The sequence below is a fragment of the Taurulus bubalis genome (genome assembly GCF_910589615.1).
Source record: "Taurulus bubalis genome assembly, chromosome: 5".
NCBI classification, from domain to species: Eukaryota; Metazoa; Chordata; class Actinopteri; order Perciformes; family Cottidae; genus Taurulus; species Taurulus bubalis.
The window spans coordinates 15,871,684-15,892,687 of record NC_136593.1 but is presented as its reverse complement, the minus strand read 5'-3'; the positions used below and the strand labels follow the sequence as shown (position 1 = coordinate 15,892,687).

General features: G+C 40.8%; 1 protein-coding gene across 1 annotated transcript; it reads left to right on the top strand.

Moving 5' to 3' along the window:
- The first annotated feature begins 3,975 nt into the window (after window positions 1–3,975).
- erbb3a (erb-b2 receptor tyrosine kinase 3a) lies at window positions 3,976–20,839 on the top strand. The gene is made up of 29 exons (XM_079218440.1): window positions 3,976–4,183; window positions 10,140–10,297; window positions 10,664–10,850; window positions 11,166–11,291; window positions 11,412–11,477; window positions 11,618–11,736; window positions 11,997–12,138; window positions 12,306–12,419; window positions 12,898–13,018; window positions 13,170–13,243; window positions 13,339–13,429; window positions 13,599–13,616; window positions 14,462–14,679; window positions 14,769–14,901; window positions 15,051–15,144; window positions 15,347–15,501; window positions 15,578–15,631; window positions 15,725–15,866; window positions 15,949–16,068; window positions 16,162–16,260; window positions 16,778–16,963; window positions 17,076–17,231; window positions 17,392–17,467; window positions 17,603–17,749; window positions 18,418–18,515; window positions 18,665–18,853; window positions 18,960–19,028; window positions 19,195–19,456; window positions 19,660–20,839. Exons 1-29 carry the CDS (start codon window positions 4,096–4,098, stop codon window positions 20,469–20,471), a joined length of 4,314 nt encoding a protein of 1,437 aa, XP_079074566.1. The 5' UTR covers window positions 3,976–4,095; the 3' UTR covers window positions 20,472–20,839.
- Window positions 20,840–21,004: the final 165 nt, after the last annotated feature.

Here is a 21,004-nt window from a genome sequence, read left to right as displayed (position 1 = left end):
TACTTTGATATCTGTGGCGTGTTTTTACTACCTGCGTGGCAATCCCAAGAATTGAAGCCGCCCTTTTTAAATAATAACACGTTCTCAGCCGCCTGAGCTGCATGCATTCTGGTTGATCTTGCTAGCATCGTTACATACCTTTCCATCCTCGGAGCTGCATGCATGTTGACGCTGTTTGTGGATTTTCTCTACCTGCCCTCATCGTGTCCTGCTGCTGTTTACAGTAGGATGCAGAAACCAAACCACCAATTTCTGCATTTAGCTGTCAACATGTGCTCGGTCCAGTAAAGTCAGCTTTATGGTCTTTTTAGCGTGAAAGCAGGATACAGAACACAACATTCGTGATATGCACAGCTGTTGCTTGTCTGCCTTCATGTGGGTTCATGTGAGTACTCAAACTGCATCAAGTTGCTCTCGTTTTGGGTGTTTCTTTGTCTCAGACTTGCATATCAGGGGAGGGAGATAACTTTATGTTACTGAATGTGAATATTGTTGATGAAGCTATAAATGACTGTAATATTTATTTGACATGCATATTCCTTTATTTCTGTGATAATTATGTGAATGAAAGCAGGTTAAGCAGAACAATTCACTCATCAGCACATCCTTGACTCACTTCTGAACAGCAGATGAGTTACTGCGTCACCACTGATACCAGCAGAATCCACAGACTTCTGTTATTAAAATGACTTATTGTGTGCCATACATGGGTACTACTACTACTCATATACCAGTGACAGTACAACATATTCTGAATCCACTCCACCAAGTTATGAGTGCATTGTTCATATTCAGCATATATGGTAATCATGAGTTTGATGAGTTTGATCATTTGGGTTTTGTGGCCTTATAGTGATACCGTTTGATTGATTTCTTTTCAGCTCGTTCAGTTCTGATTTTGAGTCATGTATATTTATCTGTACTGAATGATTTACAGCTTTATTTGTCTATGCTTTTGCACCACAGTTTAAAATGATTCGGTAAGTTTTGACTTATTATTTGTTTGTTTTCGTGATTCATATTTGGTGGTCGTTTTCTTTGGTTTTCTTTGGGGTGTAGACTGTGTCTGTGAAACAATGATAATCAGTGCGAACAAAAAAGAAAAAACTTGATTCACTCTGTACCGTTATAGTTACACAAGTAGATACAAAAAGCGGTAAAAACTGTTTCAATGCTGAATGCATGGAGACATCTGTATGTGATGTAAGACAACAAACAAAATCCTGCTGTATTACAAATAAACCCATTTTCTCTATGACCCGGCTCATGAACTGTGAGTGAGTGTTACTGATAGATTTCATATTAACGTCTTAAATCCATATTTACTAGTGACTGAAAAGGCGGAGAAGAGTGTGTTGTGACAAGCTGCCACCAGAAGAGAGCAGCCTTTTGCAAAAGTTTCTGTTGAGGTTCAAAGCATCAAGAGCTGTGTCTACATTTTATAAATCAAAGTGGTGGCTAATTTATCTGTTTGAACCCCTTTAACAACTAAAGAAAATATACTTAACCTCAATAGCAGTGATCTTTGGGAATTATGAGGAAGTAAAGTCAATCACAACTAAATCTTCACTATGGCCACGTCTTGTTAAATTTGTGTCTGTCCGTATCTTTTTATTATGATTTTGGCAACCATGGGTTTCAGTTATTCCCCATCAAAATTCCCCAATTCCCCAATTCCCCATGAAATCCTGATGAAGTAGAAAAGCACATTTGGGTCAAGTAGACTTCATACTTCCTGTTTACCTGTGAGATACACTCGAGGAACACGTTTATCATACGGTAATAACAAGATTCCTGACTTATGCACACACACAAAGTTTCCACTTTGTGTGTGTGTGTGTGTGTGTGTGTGTGTGTGTGTGTGTGTGTGTGTGTGTGTGTGTGTGTGGGTGCATGTGCGTGTGTGTGTGTGTGTGCGTGTGCGCACATGTGTGTGCGCGCATGTGTGTCCTTTGCTACTTTCTTTATTGAGAGTTCAGATGTATGTTCTCCTGCCTCAACCACTTGTGATGTTACAATCTTTTTGTGTGTCCCTGAATTTCTTCTGCTCTTCAGCAGGCTGTTCCTGTAAGGAAATACTTTTGAGAACGACTTCCTGGTCGTGGTCAAATATTAACCATTTGTTTTGAACGCTCTTTGTACATTTTAAATAACTGATTGGAGAAGAAGTAGATGACTCTTTCTGGTGAACACCTGACTGTCCGATGTACAAATCTATGGAATGAAACCTGCTTAGATGGTGAAGTTTGCATTGCTAGTTTGTGTGTATGTGTGTGTGTGTGTGTGTGTGTGTGTGTGTGTGTGTGTGTGTGTGTGTGTGTGTTTGTGAGTGAAAGACAGAGAGACTGGAGCTGCAGGCATAGCCAGTTTCTAGAGCAGTTCAGCTGGCTCGCCCACTCAGGCGACGATGTTTTCATGAAGCTTGAGTGACAAACCGACATGGTGACAACTAGATAAGATGGCTGTGCAACTTGACTAGATTCCTAATAATACTCACATGTCAAGCAATTAGCTGACACTGTTCACTCTGTCACAAATTAGTCCGAAGTACATCAGTACGATCATGCAGCAATAGAATGATACAGCAATAAAACAATCTTATATTACCAGGGCACTGACAAAAAGGAGTGGAGGGGTCAAAGCCCGATCGTTAAGACAACAGATGCATGAAATGTTCCTGAGGATCACGTGTGACAAGGTGACTTGTACAAAGGAGCAGGAAGATAACACATTTTTTTGGGTGCATGATTTGTTGTCTTCTTTAGAGGTTAGAAGGGGTGCATTTATTTTGGTTATGAGGGGGGCAAGAGGAAGTGATTCGCTTGTTCTGACCGTAATAATATGTTGACTCTGTGTTTGCATTTTTCAGTGATTGAGCATAGAAATGTGAAGAGTTCAAATGATGTGTACACAATGTTCACTACATGTATGACACATGCATAAGGGGGCAAATCTCACTCCTGCACATCTTCGCCCACAACGATCAAGGGAGAGAATCAGTGCAGTGTTTTTAGAACAAATGGCATATTGTCACTGGCATCACATTGTAGATGATCTCACTTCTTTTCAGATGCTGGTACCAAAAATCGTGCACATGATAATACATGCCTCTTTCTGATCTTGTCCGTGGAGCTCAATGTGCCATGTAATTACAATGTTCCTGGTTTGATTGTGACCAATTACTCTCTGTCAACATCGCCCATCTTAACTGTCAAACAAAAGTAATGGCTAAATGCTCCATCATCACATTGTTGTGAAAGCTCTGTTGTTGTCTTTGCCTTGTAACATAATAATGTACACCTCACTATTAAACCAACTCTCACACTTTCTTACAGTTTGTTTTCTGTTTTGTTATTTCTGTTTTGTAAATTCTATTTTGTTGGTAATTTGACTTTTGCCATATACACCTGTGTGCCATAGCATGTTTTTATTGTGAAGCACTTTGTAGCCCAACTTTTTTTTTTAATTGCTGAGTAACTTACTTTACTGCCGACGCGCTGTGCACCATCACATTTAAAGCCTTCCGCATCCAAACTATTTGGCCTTGAATAAACACTTGATAAACAAATTATTCATATTGTCATTTTACAAAATGGATCCCACAAACTGAAGACTGACACTTGTCCCTGAATGCATCCATCCATGTGTTTCATGGCCCAACGTATATTCAGTGACTTTCGAGAATGAAACTCTTGATCGACTGCCTCCTCCATGTTTGTAGGTGCTGCGGCACCGGGCCCTCCCACATAAATCAGTGCCAAAGGACCAGACGGTCCCGCCGCTGATTGGCTGCGCGCTGCGATCCAATCATTGCGCTGTAGTGATTCCTCTCTCACGAGATGAAGCGGGCAGCTCGTAAAGTTACGGCTCAGTTAAATGTCAAACAGAGAAAACACAAGCAGGTTTCCACTACAGGGCGGATGTGCGTCTTCATTTGAATACTAGAAGAAAGCCAAGGAAAGGGATGAGAAAGAACATTTGGATTAACTCAGCAACTACGGTTTCTAAATGGATTGAAAGAACCGAGGACGATTTGTGACAAATGTGACAGGAATGTTTGTTTAAAACGTCACCAGCTTGGAAATTTGAGTGAGGATGACCGCTCTCATGAGGAAGGTGCAACAGGTGCTGTGCATCCTGCTGCCGTGTGCTCTCCAAATCTGCAGCGCACAGACACAAGGAGGTGGGCTCACACACACACACACACACACACACACACACACACACACACACACACACACACACACACACACACACACACACACACACACACAAACACACACACAGTTCAGCATCGCTACTTTTAAAATCTCAAACCCTGAATTAGAGTTGCTCTATAGCCTGGTAACAAAACACCTGTCCTATACCTCACAAACCACACGGGAACCTGTTCCGCACACGTACAACCTGTTTGCTGTGAGTCACCCGCACCTCTCCTACGACTCTGTGTGAGCTTTATCATGTTTGTCTCAATTGTTTCAAGGCTTTGCGACAGAGGAGCCCAACCTTACACCACCTGTTGACTGACAACCACATCAGCCCAAAATATATTTCCTTTAAAATTAAAATGAGATAGATAGATAGATAGATAGATAGATAGATAGATAGATAGATAGATAGATAGATACTGTATTCATCCCTGCAGGTGGGGGGGGGGGGGGGGGGGATTGTTTGTAGCAGCAGCAAGCAAAGTTACAGAGTAAACATACAAATATAAAAGTATATACAATACTATAAAATAGCAGAGCAGAACATATTACATTTAAGAAAATTCAAGTATATAAAGTGTATATAAAGTATGTACAGTGAAATAGAAGTACAGTATATACGGTGAAATAGAATAGGCATGAGTATATATAAGTAAAAGTATACTATAATGTAAACATATTAATAATAGTAAAAAGACCTGCTTTAAGTATAATGAAAGTGCATACTTGGCAGAATGCAAAGCAGCAAAACCTCACAATTTAGAGGCTGCAACTTAGTAATGTGTTGTTGCCAACAATGATTCTAATAAAAGTAGCTATTTTACTAAAGTAAAAAGTGTAATACTTCCCTCTGAAATAAGTATAAAGTAGCATAACATGGAAATCCTTAAATACACCAAGATTACTTGAATAAAGATCTACATGTATTCACTTGACGTGTTGGAGGCAGAGAGAGGTGTTGTGATTTGAATCCCAGCGAGACTCATTAAACTTTGACCTCGTGCTCTTGTTGCAGACACCTGGCTGTAGGTGAATCAAGTGGTGCTCTAATTTTGAGAAAAACAATGTGAACATGAGATCATCGATGCTTAGGCCGCTGATGCTCAGGTGACAAAGCCTCTGGCACCTGAAGTAAAAACAGTATTATAAAAAGTCACATGATCACATGAGAAGGAAGATTTGATTGTTTGTAAGAGGTTCTGTAATGTAATGAATACTGCAAATGCGTTTTGAAATCCATAACCAAGTACAAAACACACTAAACTAAGTTAACTTGGTGTGTACGTAATGTTTCATTAAACATGTTTATATTGAATCGGAGTATTGATGCAAACATTGATTGAAACATTTGTTTGTTCAGAGTTAGTCATGTCGACAAGATGAAGACAAAGCAGAGTTTTCTCCCAGCAGTCCTGCTACTTAAGCCAGTTGTTGAACAGGATTTTGTTGTGCAGTAACCTATAGTTATGAAAGAAATGCTGTTATGTTGACGTAGAAAGGTGTACATGTACACCATGTACTTTTGATCAACATGGCAGTTGTAATATGAGGTTAATTGGCCAACCAGACTAGAATAAAAATAACCAATGGTAATATAGTTGTTGTTTTTTCCACACAGCACACACACATTAGACAAACATGTTCACGTTGTAAGTAAACAACACAGATATAGCCAACTTGTCGCACATTCATTTTAAAATACAGTTGTTGTGTCAAAAATACCATCATGACAAAATTATGCACATGTCATGTGTCAGGGTTTACATGTTTGACGTTTCAGGGGGGGGCTCATGAATCAGTGTAAAATTAGATTTATTATCTTTCAAGAAAACAAAAATAGGTGGTGCCTCTTTAAATTGCGTCTGTCCTCTTACAGGTGTGACTTCAAAAAGCAAATATGCTGCCGCTCCTGTTGCCAAAGCATGATGTTAAGAAACTCTGTGTGCTTTAGTCTCTTCATCAAAGTCGGAGTGGTCCTGCACGCTGGGAACACACAAAATAAATCTTACAGTTCATTTGGCAGTGAAACCCAAAAATAAAATAGTTCATGTGCTCAGGTGTCTTTGTGTGTGTGTGTGTGTGTGTGTGTGTGTGTGTGTGTGTGTGTGTGTGTGTGTGTGTGTTTGTGTGTGTGTGTGCGTGTGTGTGTGTGTGTGTGTGTGTGTGTGTGTGTGTACGCTCACTTGTAAGGTATGCAGTAATCTCTGGCACATCCTGTGCCAAGTTTCTGTTTACCTCAGTCATCGTCTCAACCGCTTTATTGAGCTTGTTTATCTCCTCCTCCTTTTCTTTTCTTTCTCACCCTCTCTTCTTTTTGAAAAAACAGCTGCACTTGACCCGTGTTGTGTTTTTTCGTCATGTGTTGGGTTACACTTTAGTGCCTGGGACAATGAGCCCATTTTGCTTTGAGTTCATGTCCTGTATATGATAGTTATAATGGAGTATGTAGGAAGGCAGACATGCGGTGTCTGAAAAGAGTGAGCAAGAGACTTGGCACTAAGACACTCAGTCTCACAAAAAAGGGCCAATGTGCGCATGTGCACTTGTTAATGTGTGTGTGTGTGTGTGTTTGTGTGTCGGTGTGTGCATTAACTCTGAACCCTCCACCCCATTCCTTTTTTCTCCATCATCCATCTGCCAACACTGAAAGTCCTCCTTTGACAGAAAAAAACCCACTCAGCCTGTTGAGATTCCCAGCTTCTGCAGCTACACTTTGTGTATTGTCCGCACACTGCATTGCATGTGTGTATACCGGTTTGTCCCCCTCTAGAGTGAGTTTTGCTTGAACTGTATGCATACTGTACAGACTGTGACGTGTGGAAGGTTCTTGAACGTACGTGCACAGATGTTGTTGAGTATTTCCCAACAGGCAATTCAAACGGCGTAGAGTCAACAGCAGCAAGTCATCCACTGATAGCTTAAGGTGGGGTTGATAAAGAGCTTCACCCTTAAGCAGCTCATAAACTGACATGATTTCAATTGAATGGCTTTTAATGAGCAAAAGTTTCTAAAAAGTATATTAGTCATTGCAACTCATGGTGATAACCCTGACATGAAGCAAAATGGGGGCATCTATAAATCGTTTAGTTACTAATGTTAAAGAGATAATGTCCTGTTTCACTGAAGGAGATTTGGTCACAACTGAGGCCGATATATGGGTCAAGCTCTAAAAACACATAATACTCATTAGTCTTAGACAAAAGATCATCTGATATCAATTATATTGACATGGTCATTATTCAGTGATTTTATTGTAGGACATCTGACCTATATGTAATCAGTCTTTTCAAAATGGTGTTTTTCCTAATAATATCAAAACCGTGCCGTCAAGCTCCCAAGTCAGAATAACAGTTTTCCTGTTGTTCCCATTTTTTTACTTGGCATGAATGCACAATTTGACCCTGTCTGCTGAGTAATTGCTAAGATCTTTCAAACTCAATGCCCCCTGTTTGAAACATGTTCTGTTAAACATGTTTAGTCCTCTTAAATCCAGATCGCCCATACAGGCTTATTTTCTGGGAGCAGCTCCCTCCAGAGACAGAACTGACATTTAGTAGTACTCGTCCTTACAAGTGAACTCATCTTAGTGTGTAAAGGCAGTGGGGATTCCCTTTAAAGGGTCAGTCAGTTCACCCAAATTACACTAAAACACATCTTACACTTCCCACTAGCCACACTGGTCAACACTTGGACACATTATTAAAATGTCTGCCTTTGAGCCTCCTGCCTCCACGGAATTGTTACATTTAAAATAATCAAAAGCAACTTGTTATCTTCCGAACAATGTCCTGATTATTCTTGATAATCCACATGTCACTTTGATGAGACGTTATTTCTGGAAAGAAAGCTTGAATTCCATTCACGGCTGGAGTTTCCCAGATTATAAAACAAAATTCATGCAATGGGTGTTTTTGTGAGTTAAGTGAATTGACCCTTTGAGAAATTTGGTACAGAGCCAGTTCCTGGGAACGCAATAAGGTGACTCTTATCAGGACTTTATGGACATACTCATTGCATGCATGCATCTCTCTCTCTCTCTCTCTCTCTCTCTCTCTTTCTCTCTCTCTCTCTCTCTTTCTCTCTCTCTCTCTTTGCCTCGTAAGGTTAATGATCATTAGCCCTTTTATGCCCTTGTTGATCATGTTGTCGTACTCGGCTCCATTTTGACTCTGTTGTCAGCAGAAGGAATGTGCTTGTGAGTGTCGAGCACATATCAGGTGTGTGACCTGAGTGTAACAAAAACATTCCTTATATCCTCAATGAGTGCAACAAAATCAACAACAAGTCCACAGGAGTTAACTGGTTCGTGATTATGTTTAGACTGAGATAAAAGGTTTAAGTTCCCTAGAATACCAAAATAAAATCACTATTGTTTCTAGTGATATCCAGTTACTATGCAGTTTTATTCACTCCTGTTTTGAGACATAAGTCTTTGAGATTTCTGCCACCATCCCCAGAGAAATGGAGGGCCATGGGACTTTGTTTGTGGTGCACAAATAATTAGAGAGGACCTTATTTATCTAAAACAAATCCAGAAACAGTATCCTAATTACTCTGGATAATCCATCTTCATAAATTCAGATTCAGATAACATATTTGGAGGTTTAATTATTACACCTGTATGATTGATGAACATAGTGTGCTGCTGTAAAGGCCTCTGTTCTCTGAGAAGAATTTCAAGTGATTTTGGAGCCCGGTTGCAGTGATTCGCTTCCATTTAACCACAAGAGCATAAGTGAGGTCAGGGACTGACGTGGAGCGATAAGGCCCGGCTCGCAGTTGGGTCTCCACTCATCCCAAAGGTGCTGGATGGGTAAAGGCCAGTCAAACTCTTCCATACCAAATGACAAGAGGAAAACCATTTATTTTTGGACCTTGCTTTGTGCAGGAAGTCAGTGTCATATTGAAACAGACCTTACCCATGGAAGTGCACTATTATATCAAAAACATATGTTGAATCTTTAGAGTTCCTTTAAGTTGAACTGAGGAGACTAGACTATTGAAAAACAACCCTAGACTAAAAGTATGAGGACATATTGCGTTTGCACAATGTGTATATTATCCAGTGCGTGTTTGTATTTTTAGTCAAAGTACATGACATTGAGAACAATAATCATGTTTAATTCTCTTTCCTCTCTGTCCTTCCCTTTCTCTCTGCTGCTTCTCTCCTGTCTGACATTTGAATAGCAAAGCAGCCTTCAAGTGACGCTAAATGGCTGAACTCCCACAGGCCATAAACAAGGCCTTGTATGTTTGTCTCAGAGAAGGACATGTCCCGTGTACAATCCTCAGCTTGTTTCACACTGTTACAGTACCTCCATTGATATTGTGTGAGCAGGGAACACAGTGGTGGTATAAAGCACACACTGTTCCCTCAAAAATTATTCAACTACTTTAATTGTATTGTGATACAATTGCGTAAAACATCAGTGATTTCTTTTTCTTTTTGACTTTTGTGACACTATACCCTAAAAGATGCATATACTAATATACTACTGATGACTGACATTACTGTCTCTAAAATGCAAATAATTGTACTACAAATCTCACGACTGTTCTTAGCTAGACATGAAGCGAGCCAATACAACATGGTGTGCATGATTTGTAAGTTATTAGCATGGTTACAAATGTCAATGGGATTTTTAATGAGATTTGTCAAAACCCAGCACTTTGGGGTTCACTTTGGCTCTTTATTTAAAAAGGCTACACATTTTCTCAAAACTGCAGTGCACTGTAGTTTAAAATGTTTATATTTGTTGAGGACATTTTCAGCTGCGGATTAATACATATTTGGGGTTTGTGAGTATTTACAGCAGTGTGTAGGATCAGCAGAATGATTTTTTGGGTCGATTCATTTTTGTGTTGTTTTTGGTCTTTTCATGGGATCTAAACATATTGGCATTAACAAGAGTTTGTTCTTTGCTTTTGCAGTAGTCATTTGTTCCGGCACCAAGAACGTTCTGAGCACGACGGGAAACTCTGAGATCCAGTACAACCTGATGACAGAGATGTACACCGGCTGTGAGATCGTGATGGGCAACCTTGAGATTACCATGATGGATCACACCAGAAACTTCTCCTTCCTGCAGGTGAGGAGTCATGCACTCTAATCTATAGTGAGAGCAGATCATCAATACTACTTTCACAGAGCTATTGTTTTTGTGTCATTGCAAAAAACGGCATGGTAACCAGTCTAGACAAGGATATGGATTAACATTAAGCCAAATCTTTGTCACCGTCTACTGTCTCAGATGCACAATGAGCTCATTTATATCCTTTTCTAAATCAATCACAGCCATGGTGAAGCACAGTTACTGACAATACAAGCAAAACACACATGTTGTGACTGATAACAATCACTATGACTAACAAAATCAGAGGAAAGTCGGTAAATGTTCTTCTGGACGCCTGTATTTTCTTTCATATCCCCTTCTCATTATTTTCTAACCCTGCAGTCTATCAGGGAGGTGACAGGCTACATCCTGATCGCCGTCAACGAGTTCAGCCACCTACCTCTGGATGACCTGCGTGTCATCAGAGGCACCACGCTGTATGAGGGCCAGTACGCTTTGGCTGTGATGGTCAACTACCAGAAGGACGGGATGTACGGCCTGCAAGAACTGGGCCTGACACACCTCACAGGTACACAGGACGTCACTCGGTTAGTGTGTTCAAGTGTGGGAGGCTGGATAAGGATGTGACACTCGGTTACTGTTGGAGCTCCCACACCCACACAGTGCAGCCACACCTGCACAGTGTACCGGTCGCCGGCGAGCTGCGGTGTGTGCAGGCGCAGTGATGTGAAGTTCCTGGAATGTCTCAACTGCCATTGTAATATGAGCTCTAGTACATTATACTGAGTTTGTTTAAGCAATAGTAAAGGATGAGTCATGGGCCCGTTCAGGCTTGCTTTGCTAATTATCTTTCCCCATTTAAATGCCTGTGTGCCGCCCACAGAGATACTGGAGGGAGGAGTCAAGATCATCCAGAATAAGTTCCTGAACTACGCACCGCAGGTGAACTGGCTGGACATCGTGAAGGATGGAACAACAAATATCATGATTGAGAGCAATGGGCCTGAAAGTGAGTGGAAAAAAATGAAACACACAAGCATCAATTACCTTCCATTTTAATGTCATACTTTTGCTTTGGTCTGCTTTAAAATGTAAAAATGCACCTTCTGATAATACATGTGTATTGTAGAGCCTTGTGACGAAGCATGTGGAGACCTTCCATGTTGGGGTCCAGGAAATGACACGTGCCAGATCTGTGAGTGACATTTACTTCCCATGGATCAACTCAGTTCTGGTGTCTTTTTCTTTCTGAAAAAGTTGCACGTGTAAGGATGTTGTATGGGTTGGCATGATGGAGGTTCTAATAACTAGTTACTATACTCTCAACTCTTTCAGTGACAAAGACTGTGTGCGCCCCTCAGTGTAACAGCCGATGCTTTGGTAGAAACCCAAGCGAGTGTTGTCACATTGAGTGTGCCGGAGGCTGCACTGGACCTCTGGATACAAACTGCTTTGTGAGTCTACTGCTTCAATAGTCCTTTTAACACAGATGACATTTTTCCACGTCACAGCAGGTAAAGCACAGGTGTATAATATGAAATTAATGGTGGCTAATTTCCATTAAGCAATAACGCACTGGGACATTTGAGAAGAACAGACCCACCATTGTGTGGTCTTCTTACTATGACTGATCAAAATGTTTGCTGTGAAAAAGTTTGATCATAAATATAAACAAACAAAACATATCTATAAGCTGTGTTGTTTGTATCTTCAGGCTTGCAGGAACTTCAACAACTCGGGCGCCTGCGTGCCCGAGTGTCCCCAGACCCTCATCTACAACAAGTACACATTCAAAGTGGAGCCCAATCCCAATGCCAAATACCAGTATGGCTCCATCTGTGTGGCCCAGTGCCCTCGTGAGTTGACACACACTGCCTATTATGTTCACACAGACTCACAGTTCATATACAGTTGCTGTTCTCCTTATAGCATCAATGCACTTTTTATGTTTGTACAATATCTTGTTCAGCATTCCAAGCTTTTCATAAAGCAGCAGTTGCATTTTGTTGTTTCTTTTTTAAAGTTAACTTTGTGGTGCACGGAAGCTCCTGTGTAAGCAGTTGCCCGCCTGATAAAATGGAGGTGGAGAAAAACGGAGTGAAAAGATGTGAACCTTGTGGAGGCCTCTGTCCAAAAGGTATTTTTAATTCAACAAAGAAGACAATTGTTTAATGCAACTTAGAGACAAGCTGGGCTAACAGTGTCCCTGGTGATTATATTATATTATAATATATTATGTTATGTTATGTTATATATTATGTTATATTATGTGTCAGCAGCATGTACTGTATAGCTGGTCAAAATGGAACAGATATAAATTGTTTTTCTGTACAGTTGGTTAGCTAAATCAACAAGAAAGTATGTTGATCATATTTTTTGTATTTAAAATATGAATCTGCTGTCAAATAAATGTGTTTAAATAAAAATGTCTCAATAAAATGTGGAGTAGGTGTAGAATAAAGTAGCATAAAATGAAACTGACTAAGTAGCTAACAATTTTAAGTACAGTATTTGAGTAAATGTACTCAGGTATTTCCAGCCCTGTACTAGTTGGCTCTAACTGACTGTATTTGCTCTGAACCTTTTCTTCTTCCTCTTCTTCCTCTTCCTCCCAGCTTGCCATGGCACCAAAGAAGGGACAGCTAAACAGACAGTAGATGCTCTTAACATCGACAGTTTCATTAACTGCACTAAGATCCAGGGCAGTCTGCACTTCCTGGTGACCGGGATCGAAGGGTAAACTCATACACAGTTGCCATTAATTCAATTAATTAATTAAGTAATTGCGGTATATAGTAGGTTAATAAGTATTTTCATTTGTCCTTTCTGGATGCTTTTTTTGGAACAGGTCTTTATTTTTTTAATCTTTTGTTTTCTCTTTCCAAAGTGATGCTTACAACGATGTACCAGCCCTCGATCCAGAAAAACTGAAAATCTTCAACACTGTTCGGGAGATTACAGGTGTGTTGAAACCTTCAATGTACATTTTTGAAAGTCACCTCACAGTGTTTTGCAGACTGGTTAAGTTCTCTGGAATACAATGTCTTTCTTTTCAGACATCCTCAGCATCCAGTCGTGGCCTGAAAACCTGTCTGACCTGTCAGTCTTCTCCAACCTCCAAACTATTCAGGGCAGAACACTTTACAAGTGAGCTTCATTCTAACATTGTTTTTGTTTCTCTTGTTGACTAAGGTCCTGTTATAATTGTGTTGTTGTTGTATATTTTACTGCATTGCAGACTAAGCATCACTGGCATGAATCTGATTGTCTTGTAACTCTTTGTTCCCTTGTTATACCTTGTGTTTACCCCATGTAGAGGAGTGAGCTCTAGAAGGTACAGTAAATATTGAACATATATCCGCCTCTATCCGCCTCTTCATGCATCTCGGTTTAAAATCATTATTCTTGGTTTAAATATTATTATACTGTATTTTACTTTACAGTACTGGGATTGTGTGATTGAGATGGTGGTGGGTGCAACTCTATAATGAATTTACATGGTTTATTTGCATGCTTTTTCTGATTGGTTATTTGGCTGCAATATTTGGGGATGTGATGCTGTATTTTTATGGATCCAACAAATTATTTTATCCTTGTGAGCAACTGAACTCCTCATGGCAAAGTTGAATCACTTCTGACTACTCACGTAATGTTGAAATGTAAATACCACATTGTTTGTTTTGTAGCTTTAAAGTGTTTTACATTGACACACATTTACTTGAATATATGTAGTTTCAATTTCTCTTTCATATTTTCTGTACGTAATTACAAGTTCTGCAATTTCAATGACATAAATATAGAGGGACTTTTGTTTTTTAAGGTTCACAAATTCAGACATACAGTCAAGTCCCAAAAAAAGGTTTCTCAAATTGGATCAGTGACATTCACTAAATGAGCAATCAAGCCAGAATAAAATCAGACCTGTGTGCGATCAGTTTATGTCCTGTCATTTATATGATTTTGAGTAACTGGAAACCCTGGATACTTTAATATTTTAAATCTGTATTTTTGTATAAATGTTTAAACCTCACAAATTCAGAAAGATGATCTCCAAAGTAAAATATAGTTGCGCATACAATTATGAAGCACTTCTTTGCTTCTTTAGTATTTTCAACACAATCAGAACATTGTCAACTAGTAATTTCTTACACAGCATTTATTTTCTACCTTCTATTTCAGAGGATACTCTCTTCTGGTGATGAAGATCCGCTCTTTGACCTCGCTGGGGCTACGCTCGCTGCGAAAAATCAACGATGGCGGCGTCTATGTCACAGGAAACCAGGAACTCTGCTACCATGACACCGTCAACTGGACGCGTATCTTGACCAGCGGCTCTCGCCCACAGCGACGCCAGAAGCACATTGACGTCAAGGAAAACAGACCGAGAGATGAGTGTGGTGAGTGAGAGAAGATAATTTTTAACCAGCTCCAGTGTTCAGTGTTCATGATGATGATACAGTATTGTTTTGTTCTGTTGTGTTTGCAGTTGGTGAGGGCCATGTGTGCGACCCCCTGTGCTCCTCTGATGGCTGCTGGGGCCCGGGGCCAAACCAGTGTCTGTCTTGCAAGAAGTACAGCAGGGTTGGAACGTGCGTGACAGATTGCATGTTCTTAACTGGGTGAGTCTTAACAAAAAAAACATTGATATGAATAATATAATTCAGTGTTTGTCTTAATATGAGTAATGTTTGCTGTGGCGTTGCTGTCCGAAGGGTTTCAATCTTATCTGCAGATTTTGAAAGTGATTGACTTTTTGCTTTGACTGCAGGGAGAGGCGAGAGTTTGCTACTCAATCAGGAGAGTGTATGCCATGCCACCCCGAGTGTAAGGTTCAGGAGGGGAAGCAGACCTGCACAGGCCCGGTATGATTCTCTCTCTTCAGTGAGACAAAAAACAGGCTGAACAGTGATATTCACAAAACAAATTCTCGAATCTCAATAATTGTGTTATAGTTACTTTGGGTTGGTTGCTGCCACCTAGTGACATAATTATACTCCATATTGCTGCTGGCTTCTGTCTGCTTTGCTTTCATCTGTCAACTGAACTGTCCCTTCGTCTTTTCAGGGGGCAGATCAGTGTGTTGCATGTGCCAGCCTGCAGGACGGTCCACACTGTGTCTCCTTGTGTCCTGAGGGCGTGATGGGAGGAGAGGAAGTTATCTTTAAATACCCCAACAGGCAGGGCAGCTGTGAACCATGCCACATCAACTGCACCCAAGGGTGAGATAGGAGTAGAGTTATCTCTGTGTGAATTAACATATTTGTGTTGAAACTCACCTCTTTCCTGTGTTTATAGGTGCTACGGCCCGGGAATTGGAGAATGTGAGGGGTCTTCTCGGTACCTTTCCGGGTAAGTTGAATCTGACAAGTTTTATATAACTTTGTCATTTTGATTTGCTAACAGGTCATGTGACATCTCTTCTTCCTTTTCATCTGTCATCAGTCAAGCGACCACAGCCATCGTCCTGGGAGTGATTGCCTTCCTCTTTGTTTCATTCTCTGTTTTCATGCTGACTGTTCTGTATCGACGAGGTCTTGCCATCCGTCGCAAGCGAGCCATGAGGAGATACATGGAGAGCGGAGAGGTCAGTCAGGGTCTGAGGTCTCTACGATGTTGTTATGATTCAGTTAAAGTTTGTTTGAACACATGATCTGTGGGTCTTTCAGAGTTTTGAACCTCTGGATCCTGGAGAAAAAGGGTCTAAAGTCCATGCTCGAATCCTGAAGGCCACAGAGCTCCGTCAGATCAAGCTGCTGGGTAACGGAGTGTTTGGAACAGTCCATAAGGTATTGTTGATTGTGGCAGTTGTCGATTCCATCCTCCTCTTGCACATTGAATATTGAGTTATCATGAATCTGTATCTATGTCTTACCACACAGGGCATTTGGATCCCTGAGGGTGATACAGTGAAGCTTCCTGTGGCCATAAAGACGATTCATGATCGTACCAAACGGCAGACCTTCTATGAGCTGACAGATGTGAGAAAACATGACTTAAAAGAAAATATATTTTGTGTACCAAATACTCACTGAAGGTAGGCTTGAAAGGTGAATCTGAAAGGTTTGTAGCTTGCAACTTTGAGGAGTCATCTTGGGTTTACAGAAGTCACGAAAAAACTAAAAGATGATGCAAAATGAAACTTCTCGAATCACTCCTGTAGCACTGCTCAGATGATCTGTATTAAAACAGGTTTTCAAGAACTAATTTTCTCCGCAACAGCATCTATTGCCGATATGAGGATAATGTATTTGTAATATATTGAACATAGAGAGAAGTCTACTATTTTGAGAGATTTATTCGGACATTATGATGTTGAATCTTCCCTTTTTCTCTTGAATCCAAGCCTCCTTGAAGAAGCAATCTTCAAACTTTTCACAGCCTACAAGAAGTGAATGTTTGATACTAAAATTATTTAAGTATTTCTTTAAAACCTGTATTAAAGATTGGCATTTATTTAAAAAATGTGTCATGATTTACTCTTAATGCTCACTACAGCACATGATGACCATTGGAAGCATGGACCACATTAACGTGGTCAGGACCCTGGGTATCTGTCCCGGTGCCAGCCTGCAGCTCGTCACCCAGCTCAGCACTCAGGGCTCCCTGCTGGAGCACATCAGGAACTGCAAGAACAAACTCAGCCCACAAAGGCTGCTCAACTGGTGTGTTCAAATTGCAAAGGTAAAGGATCAACCTTTTTTTGTTTGTCAGTGTAGGCTGTGTGAAGAGCACTATTTAGTCTATTCCACTGATATTACAAGCCCTTAAAGGCATAGTTTTCCTTTCTCATCAGGGGATGTATTACCTGGAGGAGAACAGGATGGTCCACAGGAACCTGGCAGCGAGAAATGTGCTCCTGAAGAATAATTACACAGCACAGATCTCCGATTACGGCATTGCAGACCTACTTTACCCTGATGACAAGAAGTACTTTTACAATGAGGTCAAGGTCCGTAGCTTGGTTGAGAAAAGATTCAATACTCACTAACATGATCAAAGTTCATTAACAGAGCCTTTGACATTAACTTATTTGCGCACGTTCACTGAACACTTGTTCTGTTGTTTTCACTGACTTAATTAATGAAGACATTCTCTGTTTACATCTTTAGACACCAATCAAATGGATGGCCTTAGAGAGCATCTTGTTTCGCAGATATACACATCAGAGCGATGTCTGGAGTTACGGTAAGTTTTAAACCAGTTTACAAATCCCAGTTGTGGTAATATTGTTGTTAATATGAACACAAGTGGAGGTGTGAATGTTCCAGCTGCACCAATCGTGCTGTTTTATGCTACATTATATGTGTCCCCTTCATTTAGGTGTGACAGTATGGGAGATGATGTCCAATGGGGTAGAGCCGTACACTGCGATGCGTCCACAGGATGTTCCTGATTTATTGGAAAAGGGCGAGCGTCTGTCCCAGCCTCAAATTTGCACCATTGATGTCTACATGGTCATGGTCAAGTGTGAGTGCTTGTCTTCTATACTTCGTTTACATCCTGTCTGACCCACAAAATGAAAGCAGTAATATCCGTTTTAGCAGATGAATCAGACTGAAATACCTCAACAAATATTGGATGGATTCAAATTGCCATGACATTTTGTAGTCAGAGTTTCCAGAGGATGGTTCCTATAATTACTGGTGTTCCCTGACATTTTTTTTTTTCACCATGATGTCCATTTTTTAATTTTTAGTAAATTTGGCCATTCACTTGATGAAATGTAAAATCCTCAGTGATGCTCTTTCTTTTCATGTACCACCGTCATCAGGTCAAAATTGAATGTGTCCAATAAGTTGGTTTATGCCCAAATACCTGCAAAACAAATTACTTTCACTTCTGACTTTGTGTTTAGATCGAATTAGCAAATGTTGGCAAGCTAACAAGCCGCACCAAGATAGTGGATATGGTCAAATATGAAAACCTGCTGCTTAGCATTTTGAGCATGTTCACATGGTGACTTTAGCATTTATCTCAAAGCATCGCTGTACAAATACTACCTTACAGAACTGCTAGCATGTCTAAAGACTCTAAGTTGTGTTTATGTTGTATTTCATTAGTTTCAGATGCTCCTTATGGTGCATTGTTTCCAAAGAAACGAGTGGCAAACTTTGGCTTTTGTTTTGAATTTCAAGGTTGGATGATTGATGAGAATGTCCGTCCAACATTCAAAGAGCTAGCAAATGAATTCACCAGAATGGCCAGAGACCCGCCTCGCTACCTGGTGATCAAAGTAAGAAAGGCTTTGTGTTTATCAGTATTGCCACCCAATCGGTACAGCACTTGTTGTTTCTGTGGGCTATAAATAGTTCTGTTTATTGTGGCACTTCTGTAAAAATGTACATGCAATATGCTAATTTACCTCTTACTTTTGTCCACCAGGAGGACTGCAACCAACAGGACTCAGCCCCGGATGACCTCGCACAGAGGAGTGCAGACCTGGACGACCTGGATGATCTAGACATGGAGCTGGAGGGCCAGGGGGAGGAGGTTGATGGGATGACTCGAGCCCCTCACTACTTGTCTCAAGCCAGGAGCCTCAGTCGCCTCTCCAGGATGGACACTCAAAGAGTAAGAGACGCCTCTACCTGACAATTTCATGGCCAGTTTTATATCTGGAAATGTATTTTCTGTCACCTCCTGGATCTAAATCTCCCTTCTGTCTTTTCTTGTAAAGGTGATTATTTCTCCATCAAACGTGGCGGGTTACCTGCCTATGACCCCAGGTGTTGACAACCCAGGACAGGTAGCTAAAACAGTCCATATGTATATTAACTGTTTTGTGTTTTGTTTAACTGAGCATAACTAAGTTAAATTATTTAAATATGTTATCAACATATTACTACTATACTACTGCACATTTATACTCTTGCCTGTTTACTAATGCCGGCGTGTTGTGTTGTCTTGTGTAGGCCATGTGGCAGTCACGCTCTCGACTAAATTCAGCCCGCACTTTGTCTGAGAGCTCGGAGGGCTGCGGCACAGCAGTGGAGCTGGAGATGAGTGAGGACTTTACTCTGACAGGTAGCCTGAAGAGACGACGTCAACGTGAGGACAGTGCTTACATGTCGCAGAGGGACAGCTTGTCTGGCGGGCCACCAGAGACTCCATCACCAGAGATGGAGGAAGAGGACCAGAATGGATATGTGCTTCCTGGAGAAAGCCCAGAGAGAGGTGATAGCATCAATCATATTTGAAACATATTGAAATTATATTGTCAATTATCTTTCCTCCAAAATGGGTTCATATGTCTGGGTTATTATAATCATCCTTTTAAGGAATGAATACAACGTTTCCAGGTTAATAGTATTTTCTTCATAGCTCCTCACATATTTTTATACTGCAAACCTAATTATATCCACTTTTCTTTTTGTCAGATAACCTACTTGTTTCATCTCGGGGTGGTCCTGGCAGGATGAGCAAGTCTCATTCGTCAGGCCTCCTGGATGACCCAGATGAAGAAGAATATGAGTATATGAACAAGCAGACATGTGTAACAGCTGCCTCGCCCCGGCACAGCAGCCACCGGCTGAAGCCGAACAAGAAACGCACCTCTTCTGTATCGTCACAAGCGACAGCGTGCTCAGGTGACACCACATCGTCCGTGGGAGTCAGAGGAGGTCACACAAGAAGCAATCACAACTCTGATTCAGAGCAGCAGGGATCTGAAGTTGAATATGAATACATGGACATCAGGGGTAATGAAAAAGATGAAAGCCCTCCAGTGCCTGACACTCCTCCTTCGATACAACCAGGGATGGGCAGAGAGGAGGAGGAGAAGGAGGAGGAGCAGGAAGAGGAAAAGAAAAAGGAGGATGAATATGTGGACGACATTAACTATCATTACACAAACAGACAGCCGAAGCTGCGTCAAGCTCTTCAAGACAGGAAGGAGCTGAAGGTAGAGGGAAGGGACGAGGACGAGGATGAGGACGAGGCAGTTGAGTATGAAGACATGGACTCCTTTGCTGGCCTGCGGCCTGGAGATGCGGTCGTGTACCACAACCTGCAGAGAAAAGGGGAGGGAGCAGTAGGGGCCACAGCGGCACATCGATCTGGGTTTGAACCCTATGTAAAAGTGCGAGCTGGAGTCGGGGTTGGGGAACCTGCAGTTGGCGACAGATCTTTTGACAATCCAGACTACTGGCACAGCAGGATGTTTCTGAAGCCCAACGCAGTGCCGACATGAAGAACATTTTAAATCTCATGAACTTCCCTCTGAGACATAATCATGAAGGACCCGAAACAGGAACAATCTAAAGCCATGTTAATAATGTAGCCTATGAATGATACAATAAAAAAAACACAAGATGCTTGACTTTTCAACAGACGTTATTTCTTGTATTAAGGCCTATATGATTTGGGGCATTTCCAGAAATAAAAGCACTGTTGAAAACACTACCATAAATTAACAGGATACAAGCTATATTTTTCTGTTTACATTTTGAAATGAACAAAGCTTTTTTTTTCAGAACAAATGTGTTTGGAGTTTGGACTTTTTATATTATGAGACCTCATTCAATGATGAAATACATTTTCTACTCATTAAAATATTTTTGAATTACTATTCTGAAGCCGAAACGTTTTATTCTAACTTATATAACATGATAATGTGTGCATTGTGTGAAATGGGGGTTATGTTTTTCAGTCAATTCTAATAATGAATGTAAAGAATAGTTCTGAACTATCTCAGCAGTAATTTGACAAACATAAAACTAAACG